Genomic DNA, 19,297 nt, shown 5'->3' with positions numbered 1-19,297 from the left:
CATAATCTATGATAGGAGCTATTCTTCTAACCATTTTTAGTAGTTGGTGAATAGTAAGAATGTGTGAAGGATTTCTGTTGTTAGTATTTGTGTGGGTTTGAATAAAAAATGGCCCCATAGATCCATAGGTAGTGGCACTATTAGGGTGTGGCCTTGGAGTGGGTGTGACTTTTTTGGAGGAAGTGCACCAGTAGGTGGCAGTCAAGCCCATCTCAGTGGTGCTTAAGGATTCAGATGTAGAACTCCTAACTCCTTCTCCAGCGCCATGTCTGCCTGGACACCACCATGCTTCCTAGCATGCTCATAATGGACTGAACCTCTGAAACTGTAAGCCAGCACCGATTAAATGTTTCTCTTTATAAGTGTTGTCATGGTCATGGTGTCAGTTCATAACAACAAAACACAAACTAAGACATACTTTTGTTTGTTTCTTAGTTTTTGTTTTGTTTTGTTTTGTTTTGTTTTGTTTTGTTTTGTTTTGTTTTGTTTTGTTTTGTTTTGTTTTGTTTTGTTTTAGGAGACAGCAGCTTACTCCATAGCCAGGACCAGCCTCAGAGTTATGATCCTCTTGCTTCTGCCTTCTGAGTACTTGGGTTACAGGCATGCACCATCATTCCAGGCTCTTGAGTCTGTGCTTTTTAATCTCTGTTTGTTTACTATTTTACAGGGCTTGATAGAATTCTAATCATTCCTGCCCAATAAAATTATCAACTACTACATAGTTTCTAAGACTTAGATAAGCTCGTAGCATTGTCGTAAATTAAAATGATAGTTATTGTTATATAGGCATATTAACTATGTAAGTTTGTGTATATGTTCATGAATGTGTACATGCATATGAAGGGCAAAGACCAATATCAGCTGTTTTTCTCATTTACTCCCTTCCTTAATTTTTGAGACGAGGCGTCTCACCAAATCAAGAGTTCAATGATTTGACTAGACTGAATGGCCAGCAAGCTCCCTGGGATCCCCTATTCCTTCCTCCTGAGAGCAGAGAATACGGGTGTGCACCACACTATATCAATGCTGTTTGACATGGGTTCTAGGGATCAAACTCAAATCTTCATGTTTTCACTTCTGACACTACCAATATGTTCCCCACTCACAGGAGTGGCTGCAGGGACTCCTAACTGGTCAAAGTCTTCAGAACATGTGACTGAGTACTCAGCCATGGACAGTTCAGCCATTCTAACTTTTAGGAAATAGAACAGAAGAGAAGAAAAAAAAATCAAGACCTGGAGTAAGTGGTAGGGCATTGTGGAATGCAGATTCCTGGGTGCTATATGACCATTGAAGATTTTTTTTTTGAAAACTTAGATTTTATTCTCTTTATTGAAGGGAGGGGGATATGTGTTCCAGAGCATACATGTGGAGGTCAGAGGGCAAGTTGTGGGAGTCAATTCTTTCTTTCTACTTTATGGGTTCCAGGTATTAATCTCAGGTCATTAAGCCATGTGGCAGGCGGCTCTACCCACCAAAGTATCTTGTGGGCACATATCATTGCACTCTTAAACTCAACAGCAATAGGAGTACCCTCACAGTACTTCCAAAAGATTGGGCTGCCAACATTTCCGCACAGAGTAGAGAGGCGTACATGAATTGCCTGAGGATCTATAAGCAGTTAATGCCTCTGGAAAGGGAGAGATATTTTCTTCAATGATATAGCCACTGGTAAGATGTCTATGCGCCTGTAAACAACCTTCCCACCTATGCTCCTGTAAGTAACACAGTTGAAACTCACTGAGTCACTGAAACAAACAACAAATCCAAAAAGACATGATAGTAGTAGAGCAACTAGCTGGGAAGAGAATCAGAGGGTAGATATGATTAAAATACATTATAGACTTGTACCAGAATAGAACAATGGAACAATGAAATCACTTCATGGGTACAATTTATATATATATATATATATATATATATATATATATATATATATATATATATATATATATATATATATATCCACTAAGAGAAACAGAAATAGAAACAACTTTATAAAATATCCCATGCCCTTAGAAATGACTATCTCTAATTAGAATTCTCTATCTTTAGTCTGACTAGAAGAGAAATCACAAACACTCTTTCTTTGATTTCCCCCAAAGAAGTGCACTTTTAATTTCATTCCATCCAGTAACTGGTATAACATGCTGTTCATTCCTATTATAAACTCAAGAAAGCAAGAAACCATTCTTTTGATTTCCTCATAGGTTTACCCCAGCCACAAAATAGGATCTTTGTCTGGCCTCCCTCTGCAGGCACGCCCTCCAAAAAGAGGATATTTAGCTGGCTGTAAGAGACAGGGCTCCTGCCCCTTTGACCACATGAACCTCAAGAAAACAACTCTTGCATTAAAGACCAAGAAATTGGAATCCTGTCTCTCTGCCTGTGGCTGCATGTAGCCAGCTGGCACCCTTGAAGGTCTGAAGCATCTCTCTGTAGATGAACTCTATCTGCAGGTAAGTTCCAAAGTGAAGCAGGATTTAGAAAGGAAATCATGAGATTTTTGTCTTTGGGTCCGAGCCATGTGCACCTATAAAGATAGAGGAATGCAGTGAATTGGGTTTTCTTCATAACCCTCCAGGCAGTTTCTAGGGAATGAAGATTCTAATAAAGTAAGAAACAAGCTTCAAGGAACTTAGAGTGGCATAGAGTTTCCATATGTTCTGCATCTACTTCTGTGACATTATTAAGCTATCAGGTTATAGCCTTTATCTCTATTTGTAGGCTGTGCCATACAAAAATAGAACCTTGGTTTGTCCTGTAGTCTCAGAAACCAGCAAACCCCATAGGTGCTAGTATGTGCTCCTATACTCAGGCGAAGCAAGGCACACAGAATGTTTACTCGGTCTGACTTTTGAACAGGACCTCATTTTGAAAATCAACACCTATAATTTGTTTGGAGTCTGTAAGCTGATTGCTAGCACAGAATGTTCAGTTCTCATGTTCTCCAGTTCTTTTTCACAAGCTTCTAAATAAAAATGTTTTCTTTCTTACTTGCTGTTTTTACTTTCTGGGTGGGGTGTAGAGGCCCTTCCTGTATCTGCTTAAAAAGGAACTTTCCAAATTAGTCTGTCCTATAAATGTACTTTGCTTCCTGCCATACTTGAGTGAGAGTGGGAAGAAACAGGTTCAAGCAGGCTAAATGAATTGTAAAATCCACAGAGTGCATACAACACACCAGGGTCTTATTCAAATGGAGATTCCTGCTTAGGGTGTGAAGTTGTGATTTTACATTACAAAATACTCCCAAAAGTTTTTATGTATCTGACAAAAAAATCATCCTTTGAGTAAGAGGGAAGAGGATGGTTTACTTCACAAATATTCAACACTTTTTAATTATAATACATGCCAAGCACTGGGTTGGGAAACTAATTAGGAATATAACAATATTTACCCTTAAAAGGCCCACAGCTGGGAATGGAGAGATGGCTCAAGTGTTAGAAGTACCAGATCTTTCCAGAGGACCCAGGTTTGATTTCTAGCACCCACATAACAGCTAACAACTGTTTGTAACTCCATTTCAGGATAATGTGATGCCCTCTTCGGGATTTCTTAAGCCTGGGGCAGCAGATGGTGCATATAAATACAGGCAAGACATATAAAATAAAGTAAATTTTTAAAGTCCCCAGTCTAATGTGGAAGCCAACATAACAAATTCTGTGTAAATTCTGTGATCATCATGAGCATAAGAAGATGAATTGTCATTGCATACACTAGCAAGATTGTGCTGATAGGACCCTGATATAGCTGTCTCTAGTGAGACTACGCTGGGGCCTAGCAAACACATAAGTGGATGCTCACAGACAGCTATTGGATGGATCACAGGGCCCCCAATGGAGGAGCTAGAGAAAGTAACCAATGAGCTAAAGAGATCTGCAACCCTGTAGGTGCAACAACATTATGAACTAACCAGTACCCCGGAGCTCTTGACTCTAGCTGCATATGTATCAAAAGATGGCCTAGTAAGCCATCACTGGAAAGAGAGGCCCATTGGACACGCAAGCTTTATATGCCCCAGTACAGGGGAACGCCAGGGCCAAAAAGTGGGAATGGGTGGGTAGGGGAGTGGGGGGGGGGATATGGGGGACTTTTGGGATAGCATTGGAAATGTAAATGAGGAAAATACCTAATTAAAAAAAAGAAGATGAATTGTAGATTGAGATGAGAAATTTGAACGTATACCTCACCAAAGAAGATACAGAGAAGGCAATTAAGCCGCTTAAAGGTGGCCAGGACCACATATCGTGATGGAATTTAAAGTGTAAACAGCCATGAGACATTATCACTAAACATTAGCATGGTGATATTCCAAAACATGACATCACATGTTAGCTAGGAAGCTGGTAGGAATACAAAGTGGTAAAGCTATCATAGCGAGCCATCATAGTGATTATTACAAAAGTAAACACACCTCCAGGCCAACAGTCATCTCCCTTGACTTTTATCCAAATAAAATGAGAGTTCCTTCCTATATAAAGACTTACACACAAATGTTTATAGCACTTCATAATTACCAAAACTTGGAAGCAACTGAGAATTCCTTCAGAAGGAAAATGAATAAACTCTAAGATGTCCCGGCAATGAAATGTTATTCATCCCTGAGAAGAAATAAACTATTAAGCTATGGAAAAACATGAAGGAACACATTACCGCATCAAAGAAGCCAGTATGAAAAGGATACATAAGATATAACTCCAACTATTCTGGAAAATGCAAAGCAATAGATACAATTCATAGATGACACACTCTCAAGGAGTTAAGAGAACAGAAAGGGTAAAGACGTGGAGCATGAGACAGTGTCCAGGAGGAGACATAGCAGGGTTGCTCTGTAGGTTGCCCTAGCAATGTGTACAAGTGAAAATCATAAAAACGACAGCACCAAGAATATATACCCTAAGACAAACTAGAGACATAGGTTGGTAATGACATCTCACCTTTGGTTCTCATTCGATTAAAATTCTCCTATCCTACAGGTTGTTGGGGGCAGAGGGGAGGGCATGCAGCTGAGAATATTGCAGAAAAGAGCACATGGAAAATGTTAGTGTTTTCTTCTTAATATTTCTCGGCTAAAAATTAACTTTTAATTATTTTAATTCTTTTTATATATTTTAATGAAATTTTTTCATAAAATATATTCTGATCATAGTTTCCCCTCCCCAAATGCCTCCTCCAAAATTTTCCCCACCTGCCCAATTCTACACCCTTTCTTTCTTTATTTCTCTAGAAAACAAATAGGAAAACAAAACGGAATAAAAAATTTTAGAAAAGAACCCCAAGAAACAAACACACATACAACACACATGTGCACATGCACGCACAAGCGAACAAAATCCATTATAAAGATCATTAGCTATAATATACAAACAAAAGACCACTGAGGTCAAACAAAGCAATATGAGGCAAAGTCTACAAAAATGCCGGAGTCTTTTTGTGTTGTCCATGGGGGAAAAATACAGAGACTCACAGACAGACAGTATGTATAATGTGAGAGATCTTAGAACATTTAGTGCTAAACGGGATGCCTCCATCAAGCCCCTCCCCTCGGGGCTCAGGGAATCCTGCTGGAACAGGAGGCAAATCATTTTAAGAGAGGATAGAGGACAAGGAAGCAAGTCTCTCTCTCCCTCTCTCTATTTCTCTCTCTCTTTCTATTTCTCTCTCTCTTTCTATCTCTCTATTTCACTCTCATTCTAGTTTACTTTTTCTTTAAGTAATTGCTTTACATCCAGATCTCATCAGCTTCACCTCCCTCCCCTTCTCCCAGCCCCTTGCTCTCACCTCACCTCCCTTCATCTTCCTATCCTCCCTTTCTCCTCAGAGAAGGGGAGGCTTCCCATGGATATCAGCCCACCTTGATCTACCAAGTTAAAGTAGGATAAGGTGTATCTTCTCCTAGTGTGGCTAGGAAAGGCAAAATAAGGCCTTTTAGACACAGTAGGGCAGACACGTGTATGATCTCACAGAGACTCAGGCAGCATGCCCAGGGGTTCTAGATCTGCACAAGATGGGTTTCTAGAACTGAAAGTAGTAGATACAAGCCCCTTAATCTTGAAGCTATCTCCAATTAATTACCACTCAAAAATGAAAACTTAATTTTCTCCAGTGGAATCTCACTGGATCTACAAACCACTCTTAAGGGCAGACCCTATTCCTAGCTGTATATGACCACCACAAAATGAACTCAATGACAACTTTGTTTTGTCAGGGCATTAAAAAAAAAAACCTTACAGACCCTTTGGATTTATATTATGGCTTCTGATTCTGGGTTTTCATGACATTCCTTTGTGTGTGTGTGTGTGTGTGTGTGTGTGTGTGAACATGTGAGTCATTGCATACATCTATGTATGTGTCTTGTGCTTTTTCTTTGTTTTTTTTCTTCTGTTTGTTTTGTCCTATTCTGATTCGTTTTTGTCTTATTTTATTATGATTTTTTAGATACCTATTTGTTTTCTAAGCAGAGACAGAAAGGGTGTGGATCTAGATGAGAGGGGAGGTGGGAGAAGTTGAAGAAGGAAAAACTGTAATCAGAATATGTTGTATTAAATATATTTTAAATAAAAGAAAAATTAGAAATAAAATGCTCAGTAAATTTTCACCTGGTCATGCAGGCTCTGGAATACTTACATCTAAACCATAGACCTGGACTGTTCTCAGCCATGGTCAGAGAAACTTCTCACTGTGGTAGGTGTGGCCAATGCAGAGAGTTATAGCAAGTAACTGTTGCTTGAAGAACAAGGGTGAAGAACAAGTGGTCGTTGAGGGTTTAGCTATACCTGTGGCATCTCTACCCACTCCCTTCCAATGCTCGAGGAAGATGAGTGAAGCAGGACAGGGAAAGAACCTGAGACCTGAGTCACAGGAAAGAGTATAGTAAAATACTAGCTGCTGGACGTGACGGGAGTGTTGTCCTCTTAAACTCACAGCAGCTGGGGTTATTTGTACAAGACCTATACCAGATTGGTGCCATCAATGTCCCTTGTGGATGGAGAAGGGACATAAGATGGCTGCTCTGGCCTGGAGAGCTATTGGCAGTTGATTGCTGGGGGAAAGGGTGAAGGAGTCATTTGTCAATTTTCAGGTAAATGTTAATAATTTTACTGTCTTACTGGGTACAAGTGACAATCTTAAAGTTCAAGGAAATCATGAAATCATCTCCCACTTGTGAGTTAGGTAACCATGAAAATAATGCTGGAACAAATTTATTTGAGGAGCTACAACATACATATTTACTAAGTAGGAATAAGAGCATAAATGCTATGTGATTGGCAAACAAGGTACAAACAGAATTGATCATTCATTGAGGTGAAATCTTGAGCAGCGTCTTTCATTGTAAAACATATTAGAACATGCTTAGTAAGTGAGAGTGCTTGTTATGCAATCATGAGGACCTGAATTTCAGTTCTCCACATCCTTGTAAAAAGCTGGGCATGAGCAAATATAGTCTAGCAATGTGGGGGTCAGGGATGGGAGGATCCATCGCTGGCTTGCTGCTTGCTAGCAGAGCTCCAGGTTCAATGAGAGACCTTCCCTTAACAGAATAAAGTGGAGTGCAATAGAAAAGGGTGCCTGACTTTCTCTTCTGGCTCCTGCATACACATGTGTGTACACCACGCACATACACCATATACACACATACATGCATACCCAAATATACATGTACACACAACGTTTTTAAAAGATTGTTTTAAACAGAGTAGAGCGAAGTATTTTCCTTTTAAAGCCGGAGACAATTCTGAAAGATTTGCTTAAGTTGCCTGTTGATCTGATAAGAGAGACAGAGTGCAGTACTCATCCCCCTCCCATCCTTCCTGTTTCTATTTTGAAGATGAGCAGCTATTCTAAGGTCTTTTTTGCATAAATTCCCACAAATGCACCTGCCTGAACAAGCTTAACTAGAAGTGGTTGTAACATGTCTGAAAACATTGTTTGTTGTTCTAGATTCAGGGAACTGGAACCCGAGGTGAGCAGTAGGTGAGAAAAGCTGTGTAGTAAGGCCTCTTTATTCACTGTTTATGGATACATTCTCAACTCCCTTCCATTCTCACCAGTCTACGTGTTATTTTCTATAAATGACTCATTTTCTCTAGTACTTTGCACCTTCTAAGCAAACTAAAAAAAGCACAGCAAAAGGACTGGTTTCTCTTGTCTTATTTCCAGGCGTCACATCTTGCATTTGCATGCTAGCACACACATGCACAGGCACACCCACATATATGCATGCAATTACATAGACAGTTTATGTGTTTGCTCCAGTGGCTTCTAACTCAGGCCCAATCTGCTGTATACTAAGACTATGCCATTATTCAGTTTTAGGGTCTGAGAACTCAAGCCTCAAGCTGATGAATAAAATTATGAGCTATTTTTAAGTAATTAGACTCAATCCGGAAATTCAGAACACCTGATAATCATCTTCTTGAACAGCTGCAATGTCAGAATTTAAACCTGAGTGATCTCCATAGGCCCTACTTCATTACATATGATTTTTTCTGATTCACTTCCTCAGAATCAAGAAACAGGCATTAATGAATGCATGCCAGTCCCTACGGATCAACTCAATATTCAAGATTCTCCTTTCATAAATTGCCCTTTGAGCTTGCTCTCACGTAAAGCAAAAGGTGGGCTAAAAGTTCGCTCTAGATTGATAATATATCCATTCCCATGGACACTTGTTCATAGGCCCATACGTACCATATGTATATTAATCCAGCAGCATTGAATCACATTCATGTGCGTTAATCTTGATCCAAACACTACCACGCTGATTGCAAATCCACTCACTATATGTGGATGAGCCCTTTACTACCTACCTTACTTTCTCAATCAAGCCAGCTGAAGGTGAGCATCTCACTGGTGGGGATAAGGATCGTTGGCACCACATCTATCTGGCATATGCTATATCTGTATTATACCAATTACCCTTTCTAATCTTTTTCTGAATTGAGTCCAAGATAATTTTTCTTTCACATTAAAAAAAATAATAAAGCATTATCTATATAGATTGACATGGGTAATTGTCTTATCATGACTGACTGAGAGCATACAATCATTACTATATTTATGACTAGTTAGTCAAACTGGGCCATTCTTTTTCTAGAATGTGTAGTGAGCAGATCCAAATAACACGCTTCTTTCTCCCCTGTAAGTCTGTTTGGTAGTTCCAAAGAAAATATTGAATTCACACATTGGGTACGACATGGTGCGACATGGTCAATTTTAAAAGCCCTATTATTCTGCTATTCGTAATATGAGTTTTCCCAGGGAAGAGTCTGTCTTGTACAAAACTCTCCCAAAGTTTTCAGGAGAAATTTTAACTAAATACTTCATGGACCTTTAAGACGCAGCACCAGCACAGAGCATCTTAATTGAAACTTTCCAGGTTGAAGGTTATTTGAAACTGAAGGTCCAGACAGAGGTATTGACAGGCACTCATGCAGTGTAGGCTGCCTGGCTCAGTGGCAGGTTTAACTTCTCACACAAATGGATGCATATTCTGTGGGTGCCTCCTGCATGTTGTTTTCCTGTCTTGGATTCCTTCCAATAACACAATGGTTCAAAGAAGCATAAACAATGCCCTGGTTGTTTCTCTCTGATTGCAAGCTAATTGTCAATTCAGATTCATCCTGCATGCTAGACCAGGGATCATTATCATAAATTCCAGTTCCTGATGGCAGTGCTTGGTGATTTGTCCTGGAACTGGCTGGAATATCAACCTATAAAAGAAAAGAGATATACCACATAAGGATGCGACAAAACATAATCATTATTGGACTATGAGGGAAAGGCTACATTATGTCAAGCATTTTGTCCCTCCTATAAACCACTTTATATCTACATTCTCATTAAACTTTGTACTATCAAAGGGTGAAAGTGTTGGATTTGGTTTGCTTGTTTGTTTTTATTTTTTTAATGTTATGTCCAGGTCCACATGAGTGTTAGGCAGGTATTTAACCATTGAGCTCCAAAGGCCAAACATCTGAAGTCATCTATGGTCATCCCAAACACTTGTTTTATGATTTATCATGGGTCATTGGAGGTCACAGTGCATACACGCAACGTTCATTCAATGGGAAATCACAGTTCCAAGTTCACAGGAAAAGAAAAATAATCCAAAGAAAATGCCAGGCAATTTATAACAAATTTGGCATATGGAATGTAGAATAACAAAAGATGAAGCACCCAGCCAAAAGACCTGAGACCTCTCCAGGAGACCAGGAACAGGAAGAGTGTGGGTCACTCAAGACAAGTTATTATGATTTGAGAACTAAATTGCAAAATAGAGACCAGTTTTGAAAGAACAAAATTTCCATGAGGTTCTAAAATATTATTCTAGTTGTTATTTCTAATCATCATACTTTCAAATGGTGTCAGAGACCTGAATCCTACGAGCCAAAGAGGAATTTGTGGAAACTAAAGTGAATCCTGATGTTTTCTTTTTCTCTCTTTTCAGTTATTTGCTGTTCCTGGTTATACACCGAGTGCAGGTGGTAAAAATGTTGATGTCGTATTAACAGTTAAGAGTTTTAAGTTTCATGTGCATTAAGTTTCATGTGCAGAAGTTGGGGGTGTGGAACTTGTAAGTGGGTAGGTAAGCTCACCATGTGTGTAAGTGGGTAGGTAAGCTCACCATGTGTGTGTATGTGTGTATGTTCACCTGTGTGTGGGGGATGGGTGGGTGAAGTACGTTCACTCACCTGTGTGTGTGGGATGAGGTAGATGCACTCATGTGTGTGTGTGTGTGTGTGTGTGTGTGTGTGTGTGTGTGTGTGTGGTGTGTGTGTGTGGGGGGGTAGGTGAATTCACCGGTATGGGGGCAGTGGGTAGGTATGCTCATTCATGTGTGTGTGTGTGTGTGTAAAGGTAACTTAAGGGGTCTTTGGAAAGTTGTTTGGATGGTGTTTTGTTGGGGTAAACATGTAAAGGAACCTTTACTTGAAGTGGACATAGGCAAAAGACTAAGCTGAAGCAGACACAGGATAAAGGATGTTCTGCTAAAGTAAGCACATGAAAAGACGTGATGAAAGATTCTACGCTAACAACATGTGTGTGTGTGTGTGTGTGTGTGTGTGTGTGTGTGTGTGTGTATTGGTCCGCATTATATTGTGTAGTTAAGCTACATTTGTTGGGACTCCATAGGGAGAAACACACCAAAAAACTTCTGGTGGTGTGCTATAGTTTCTTGTCACTTCTACACACTTGGGCTGATTTAACAGAGTGATATCAGCTGAGATAGACTTACATATTGAGACAAGGCACATGCTAAGGGAAGACGTGCTAAAACAAGTCACATGATGTTTAGAAGGTATAAATAGAATGTGAGAGACAGTGATGGAGGCTGAGTTTGTCTTGTTTATAGCGCTAGCTGTGTAAGGCTATAGGCTCCGGGTCTTTGCTGATCTTCACTTCTCTGGGAGAGGCATAGCTGGGAACTTCTGGTGTTCCTCCTGGTCTTACCGGCTGAGCTGAGACTTAGGCTGAGGCTGAGGCCTTGCTGTCTCTGTTAGATAGTATCATCAATGCTGCTAACCTGACTCTACCAAACTGGACTGCTGGTGTAGCTGTGAAGTGTCTATGAGTGGCCTGAGCTGTTGCTGTTGACCTATGAACTAAATTGTTGATTTCTAGACAACATAGACGGGAGTTATTCTAAAAAACCTTTTTAGGGCTGATGAGATGGCTCAGTGGTTAAGAGCGCCGACTGCTCTTCCGAAGGTCCCGAGTTCAAATCCCAGCAACCACATGGTGGCTCACAACCATCCATAAAGAAATCTGATGCCCTCTTCTGGAGTGTCTGAAGACAGCTACAGTGTACTTACATAAAATAAATAAATAAATTAAAAAAAAAATTTTTAAAGAGGCCCATTTCCCTTGTATCTTTTCTTTCCCATTACCTCTATTTGGTGGTGGGCTAAAAGGAAGATTAAAGTATTTAAGAACCATCATTAAAAGTAGGTTTTTAAAAAATTAAAGATACATATGTGTGTGGGTAGGTGGTCTTACCCATGTGTGCATGAGTGTGTGTGTGTGTGTATGTGTGTGTGTGTTTGTATGAGTGTGTATGTGTGAGTGTGTGTTATAGATCAAAGGTCAATATCAGGTTTCTTGTCTCTTCCTCTACACTTTGCTTTTTGAGAAAGAGTTTTCTCCCTGAAGCCGGCACTTTTTCAACTAGGCTGGATGGTCAGTGAGCCCTGGTTCAACTGGTGTTCACTGTCTCTCTCACTGTTGGGTTTACAAATGTATACAACTACTCCCAGTCTGACATAAGTGCTGGAGAACCAAGCTCAGTCCTTAAGCTTGCACAGTGAGTACTTTACCCACTCATCCATTTCCCCAGGACTCTACAAGTTATATTCATCTTGTAAGTTCTCAGGTTCTTGATTGTTGACTATCCGTACTCCTCTTGTCCTTGGTAAGTGTCACTGTGACATATGCAGTTGGATTTCACTCATATCTACTAAGGGAAGCTCTGTCTGAAAGCATGCTTAGCCATAATGTATAATAACTGCTGATTTCTCTGCTTTCCCTATGAGGTGAGCTCCCAGAAATATCACTAAGGCTAGAGGTCTGAAAGAGACAAATGTGGACTGGCTAGGATGGAGAGTGCCACTGCAGAAAGTGCGCCTGCATGTGGGGTGCCAAAGACTATCAAGTAAATAGATAAGTAACCATGAATTCTACACATATCACTGAGGTCCCTGCTATACTTTCCAATAGTTTTCCATCTGTCAGGTCAGTTGACTTGGCTCTCTTCCCCAGGACGACTCATTCTCATGCAAAACTCTTTTAGCATGAACATGGTTCTTTGCCCCTGAAGCTCTCCATAAAAGCGGTAGGTACCACAGGGTGGTGTACTATGACGGGGTGGCCATAGGTGGATAAGTAAAGGATGTTAAACAGAGGCAGCCATCTCTCCATTGTGCTTACATAGTTACATACACATTGTGCTTAACAGTTGTAAAGCTCTTTTTAAAAACCAGGTGATTAATAACTCACATTCCAAAATCCCCACCCTTGTAACTGTATTATGTCTGAGTGGACTTTACTATACAACCACTTTTATTCCCTTAGAATAGCTGTTCTCAACCTGTGGGTCAAGACCCCTTTGGCAAAATTCTACTTCCAAAAATATTGATACTACAATTTATAACAGTTGCAAAATTACAGTTATCAAGTAGCAGTGAAAATAATTTTGCTGAGGGTCATGTTGAGGGTTACCACAATGGGAGTAAATGTATTAAATGGTCACGGCATTGGGAAGGTTGAGAACAATTGTCCTAAAGGGAAATAAGATCAGAACTCTGAACTTTTCTGTTTATTAATTTTTATGTTTTGTTAGCATGTAGTAATTATACATCGTGTATAGAATACATGTGTACATGTTCACCCTCCAGTGCTCTCTCTTTTCCCCTTCCCAACCCTCCCAAACCCTTCCTCTTCCCAACTACTTCCCTTTCTATTTTCCTGGTTGTTCCCCTGATGGATTTCATTTTCGCTGCTTTCAATAGTGTGGGTGAGGGTTTATTTACTCTGACTACACTGAAAATGACCCTTGATTCCCATGAGTTATTAACTGCCCTGTCAATGTCTCTTTACTCCATAACAAGATATTCATATCTTATACGAGTATTATGCCGGCAATCATGGCCTATATGAAAGTTCGTGTGTGTGTGTGTGTGTGAGTGATGTCATATAAACCTACTGAAAAAGTACATATGGTATAATATAAAAATGTGTTTATTTAGACAGATATTTGAAACCTACCAGGTTAGTGTCCCTTCCTGCCAAGTCAGAAGGCTTCTTTTCTTTCCCTAAAAAATTGGAGAGAGAGAAGAAAAGGTAATCAAAAGGGGTTAAGAAAGCAAGGTGAACTATCTTCCTCCCATGCCCAGCACATTGCTTGTTAGCAGCCACACTCTTAGCTTCACCTTGCTAACTGACTTGGCTAGCATGTTCCATTGGCATCTCAGTATGTGCACATACGCATGCCCACTTCCCCCCCCCCCGCCCACCTTCCTACTTCACATAATAGTCTTCACATCCAAGAGGAAGGAGTAGGACCTAGTAAAACAGTTTCAAATGGTTTGTAGTCATTGCATTTTCCATGCTAAACCAATGCTAAAAGTGCTTCTGTTGGCTTGGTGATGTATGAGACATATATCATACTCCTGTCCCCCAAGGCTCAAGTAATATTGAGGAAAGACTGCAAGAGCCAGAGGTTGGAGAAGACTGGAGGAAAAACTATCTTCTGGGCATGAATACACTGCTGTACCAACTAACTCCTAATACCTGTTATTTCTTACAAGATTAAACCAGCCAATATCCAAGTACATGAGCCCTGTAATCCTTAGCTGATGACAAATGATGGCTGGTAGGGTACATAGAGTCAGTTCTTTTAGTGGTATAATCTTTGGTACTATAAATATAACCTCCCAATAAATCTCCATAACCATATGTATAGAGCAATACAAACTGGAATCAGCAGATTTTAATATATTTTTTAAAAGAATATGCATTTGGGGAGGGGCCATAGGGGATTCAGGAGGGATAAGAGAAAATGAGTGGGGTGAATAATATCAAAATATACTATATGCATATATGAAATTCTCAACCCATAAAAATATAAAAATTTCACATATGCTTCTTCACATATACATGTTCCCAGTTTCCTTTGGATATGAGGTCCAATAAAGATTATCCCAGTTTCTTATTCATCACTCAGAGAGAGGTTCTAGCAGCCCTAGGAAATATGAAGCCACAAAAAGACCGTGGAAAGGGCTTCATGGTTACAGATGCAGAGAGGGATTCCTTACAACTCTAAGACAGCTCCGGGATCCAGAAGCACTTAGTTCAAAATGCCAGAAGCAATTTGGCCCAGACAAAGCTTTTTCTTGTAACAGCCAAATAAAGGGATGCTTTGTCCGGCTCAGTTTCTATAGCTACACTGTGGCTGGTATTGTAGAAAAGGGGAGGGGAAGACATGGAGAAGAGCAGAGAATTAGTGAATATAGATGGACCAGATCAACATGCCTCTCTTGCTGATTTTAACTACTCAGTGGTGACAAAGGAGACATAACTTCAAAGGAAAAAAAAAAAAACCAGCTGTCTTCAGAATATCACATGTCTGACCAGAACTCTTGAATGGGATACTGGGAAGCAACATTTGCAACATAAATAAATAAAATAATTTAAAAATATATCACATCTCTCATTATAGGCAAGTCACATTCTCAAATGCAGTGTTATTGAGTAAAAAACTGACTCAAGCATGTGTTTATAGCAATAGAAACTACATACACATATGAATTCCTTCTGGGACAATGATTCCTTATTTAGATAGGGTGTGTAACACTGGAATTATGTGGTATAGCTGTGGAAAGGGATGAAACCAAACATCTCAAATTAGACATGTTGATTCAAGACATTACTACAACCAGTCCTTTGACTTAGCTAAAGTTTAGGAGAATGCCTTCTTATACACAGTTAAGATTGGTGTATATAGAATGAGAAAGTTCCAGCCTGGAGTATGCTTAGCCACAACCCTTGGCTAGCACTGTGGTGAGGTAAGTATGCTTTATCATGCTTGGTGGGAGCTTAAATCGATCCACTCAGTTTTCTAGTAGAAACTAGTAGTTCCCTGAGAATCTTTATCCAGAAAGAAAACAATAACCAGCTATTGTTATTTCTATTGGCCCTAGAAAAAGAACCCCAAATGTGTGGCACATGGGGCAAAGGGAAATTGCAACCCACCTTGGATCCTTTTCAGAAAGCAGAGCAGGCAGACACAGGCAAGGAGCAGAAGCAATGCCCCCAAAGGAAGCAAGGTGTAAAGCAGCCAAGTCCTGCCTGGCCTCTCTTCCATGGTGGATGGTCCTGAGGCATTGGTGGCATCTGGGATGTCAGATACTGCTGAACACAGTTAAAAAGTCTGAGAAACATTAGAGTTGGCAACACCCCTTGTATTGCTGTGATTCCACAGACGGAATGTGCAGGCTAAGCCCTAATTTCTCCTTTGGTGGTCCCAGGACCCTCAACCTGCTATTTTTAATCTTTTGTCATGGTCTCACATTCTTCTTGGATGAGTCATTTGTAGAAGGATCTCCATAACAGTTCTAACAAACCGATCTGCCAGGCCACTTTGTTTATATATTTATTTCAGTACCTTGGGAAGCCATCTTTTTTTATGCAGCTTTATAACCTGAGAAGAATGTTACTGTTCCAAAAACTGCTCTAAGTCAGATAGTTTGTGGATGGTGGAAGGACCACCAGTCAGGCAGCTTCCTGATGCTGTGCTTTTGCTTCCTCTCATAAGCTATTACCTCCAAACAGCAAATACTTCCATTTCCACCAAGGATGCTTTGCTTGACATCTAGTCAGTGCTCATTTCCGCCTATCAGTGTTAACAGTCACCAGGCCACTGTATGATCAAGGTTGACTGAAACTTAGGAGTTTTTTTTTTTTTTATCTACAACTCAGTGCATCAAAGATAGTGGGGATGTTTGTTTGTTTGTTTGTTTGTTTGTTTTTAAAAGATTTATTTATTATTATACATAAGTACACTGTCGCTGTCTTCAGACACACCAGAAGAGGGCATCAGATCTCATTACAGATGGTTGTGAGTCACCACGTGGTTGCTGGGATTTGAACTCAGGACCTCTGGAAGAGCAGTCAGTGCTCTAAACCACTGAACCATCTCTCCAGCCCAAGATAGTGGTTTTTAAATGATATAACGTAAACTGGAAATTATCTGAATGCATACTGAAGGGGTTCTCAACCATAAAATTTCTCATCCCCTAGAAATGTGGTAGTTTCTGGAGACATTTCTGGTATCACAAGGTGGGAGATGATCTACATCTAGTGAAGAGAGCCCAGGAGCTTGCCAAACTCCTTGAATCACACAGGATACCGCTCCATCACCACAGCACAGCAATCAAGCAACTCAACTATCTATGGATTTTGTGAAACTGCTTTTTATGTGCGAGGATTCTGAGTTAAGGTCCCCATTAACACAGTATCAAAAACAGTTAAGGAAAGTATTGGATTACATTGGATTTTCCCCCTAGATCCATTCTTTGAGGGTAAAAACAATCAGGGAAAAATGGGGAGGATACAATGGGCATATAGTTTAGTGACACAGAATGGTGGCAAATGTACTGCAGCTGCTCTTTAGGTTGGCAAGCAGCCAAAGGCACACACAGTTGTCTTGGGGCAGGCAGTTGGATGGCAGACAATAATATAATAATCTAATACAAACAAACTCATTTAAGAAGACCTTATTCCCATTATTTATCTTACTAATTTTGATTGATTTGATACTTACTTATTAGTGGGTGTTCTGAAGAGTTTTGAGTCCTTTCTGAAATAGAAAACAAGATTAAATATTAAAATGGCTTGAGAAAACACAGAGGTGATTCTCAAAGTTACCTCTAAAGCCAGAGCTAAGTAGAAAGGACTCTAGTATTGGCACATCAATGGAGAATCCAAACATCGAGGCCAAGTTGAGCTTGCATAATTCACAAATCTTCACCTTCATCTGACTTCCTTGGTCCTCTCTTCCTCGTTCTTTAAACATAAAGACAAACAGGCCATGTGTGATCTCTGACACCTACAATATAACATAATATGCAACCAGCAAGTGCTCCAAGAGAGTGTGGATGGCCACAGGGAAAAGATGCCCTGGGTGACATTCCAGGTACAGATTCAGAAACAAAGATGGTAGCTCTCCTACCTTCTCAATCAACACTCATCTCCCTGCACCCTCTACCACTGATCAGAAACTGACCTGGGACAAGTGAGAAGCACAGAAAAAAATCAATATATATATATATATATATATATATATATATATATATATATATATATATATATATATAACATATATAATATACACACATATATATTCTTATTTGCATATGAGTGTGAGTCATATGCAAAAACAGAAACATTCCCAATATCACCTCAGAAAGAGATTTCAAGGGGGTAAAAAACCAAAATACATATACCATATCTCCAAAATGTACCAATGACAAGCATGTCCATAGTTCCAGGACATATTTCTTTCCTTACTCCATAAGCAGTTCCCTTAGCACTCTCAGGTTCAGAAATAAAATGAATATTTTTACTCTTTCCTGGTAATCACTGTTTCCCTAAAGGATTCTACATATTCAGCTAAAATTTAAACTAATTCTAAAAAGAAATTACTTCACTTCTACTAAAGAAAAACAACCCCCCAAAAAAGTGAGACATGATTTCTATTTTGTAAGGCTCTGTAACCTTTTATGGAATTTGACAGATTTTTATATAATGCAATGAGGAAAGGAAATGCATGATAAATGACCTTAAACAGCAAGCAAATCAACAGACTGCAGTATAACTTATACTGCATGGAGGATAAGCCTGGAAGCTTCCTGGAGAACTTGGGCAATAAGCTGGGCTTGAAAGGAAAAGTATAGCTGTGATAGATATAAAAATGGATATTCTGAAAAAAAAGGGATTTTCTTAAATGGATGACAATGATGTAGAAAGAATGATGATAGACATGAGACAAGGTTGGGCCTGGGGAGAAGAGTCACATGTGTGATCTTGAAGTGTGTGCATTGAATCTTCAGTATCCATGTAAAGACAGAACAGGGATGCTCCTGTCTGTAATCCAGTGCTAAGGAAGCCCCGACAGGAGCATCTTGGGCGATCACTAGCCAGCCTAACTATTCAGTTGAGTCCCAAGTTCACTGAGATACCATGTCTCAAAAAATTAAGGGGCAGAACAAGTGAGGATTACACCAGATGTCAACCTCTGGCTTTTGTATACACATGGGTACAGACACATACATGTGCACATGAGTATACACGTACACAGATGAGGCAATAGAAAGTAGGGCTAAAATCCAGCGTAGTCTACAACCTGACTTTAGGCCAGCCAAGGCTACATACTGAAACCCTGTCTCAAAACACAAACAAAGCAAAACAAAAATAAAAAATGTAACTGAGGGGCTATAGAGATGGCTCAGTGATTAAGAGCATGGTCTGTTCTTCGAGAGGACCCAGGTCCAATTCTAAGAACACACTTGAAGATCAAAACCATCTGTAACTCCAGTCTCACTGGCACCAGGTATATACATGGTACACAGACATATATGCTGGCTAAAACACCCATAGGCAGAAAATAAAAATAATGTAAAAAATCAATTCATCATATACAGAGTTTTATGCTAGACTATCAATTCTACCATGTTGATCTCACCACAGTATTTAAGTAGCTATATTTTAATAATAAGTTTTGAAATAGAGAGCTCTTCCA

General features: G+C 39.7%; 1 protein-coding gene across 4 annotated transcripts in view; it reads right to left on the bottom strand.

Moving 5' to 3' along the window:
* Positions 1-7,166: 7,166 nt before the first annotated feature.
* Positions 7,167-19,297, bottom strand: part of Btla (B and T lymphocyte associated) — a 29,191-nt gene continuing 17,060 nt past the window's right edge. The window contains exons 3-6 of one of the 4 annotated variants that reach the window (NM_001037719.2): positions 17,321-17,356; positions 15,751-15,909; positions 13,765-13,811; positions 7,167-9,713 (exon numbers count right to left, since the gene is read on the bottom strand). In NM_001037719.2, coding sequence (NP_001032808.2) covers positions 9,465-9,713; positions 13,765-13,811; positions 15,751-15,909; positions 17,321-17,356 — 491 coding nt within the window. In that variant the 3' untranslated portion in view covers positions 7,167-9,464. The remainder of the gene's footprint in view (positions 9,714-13,764; positions 13,812-15,750; positions 15,910-17,320; positions 17,357-19,297) is intronic. The other 3 variants (NM_177584.3, XM_006521907.4, XM_006521908.4) reach the window with 3 other exon arrangements.

This window comes from Mus musculus, chromosome 16, assembly GCF_000001635.26.
Source record: "Mus musculus strain C57BL/6J chromosome 16, GRCm38.p6 C57BL/6J".
In the NCBI taxonomy this organism is placed as follows: Eukaryota; Metazoa; Chordata; class Mammalia; order Rodentia; family Muridae; genus Mus; species Mus musculus.
The sequence above is the reverse complement of the archived record's forward strand: the minus strand, read 5'-3'. Positions and strand labels throughout refer to the sequence as shown.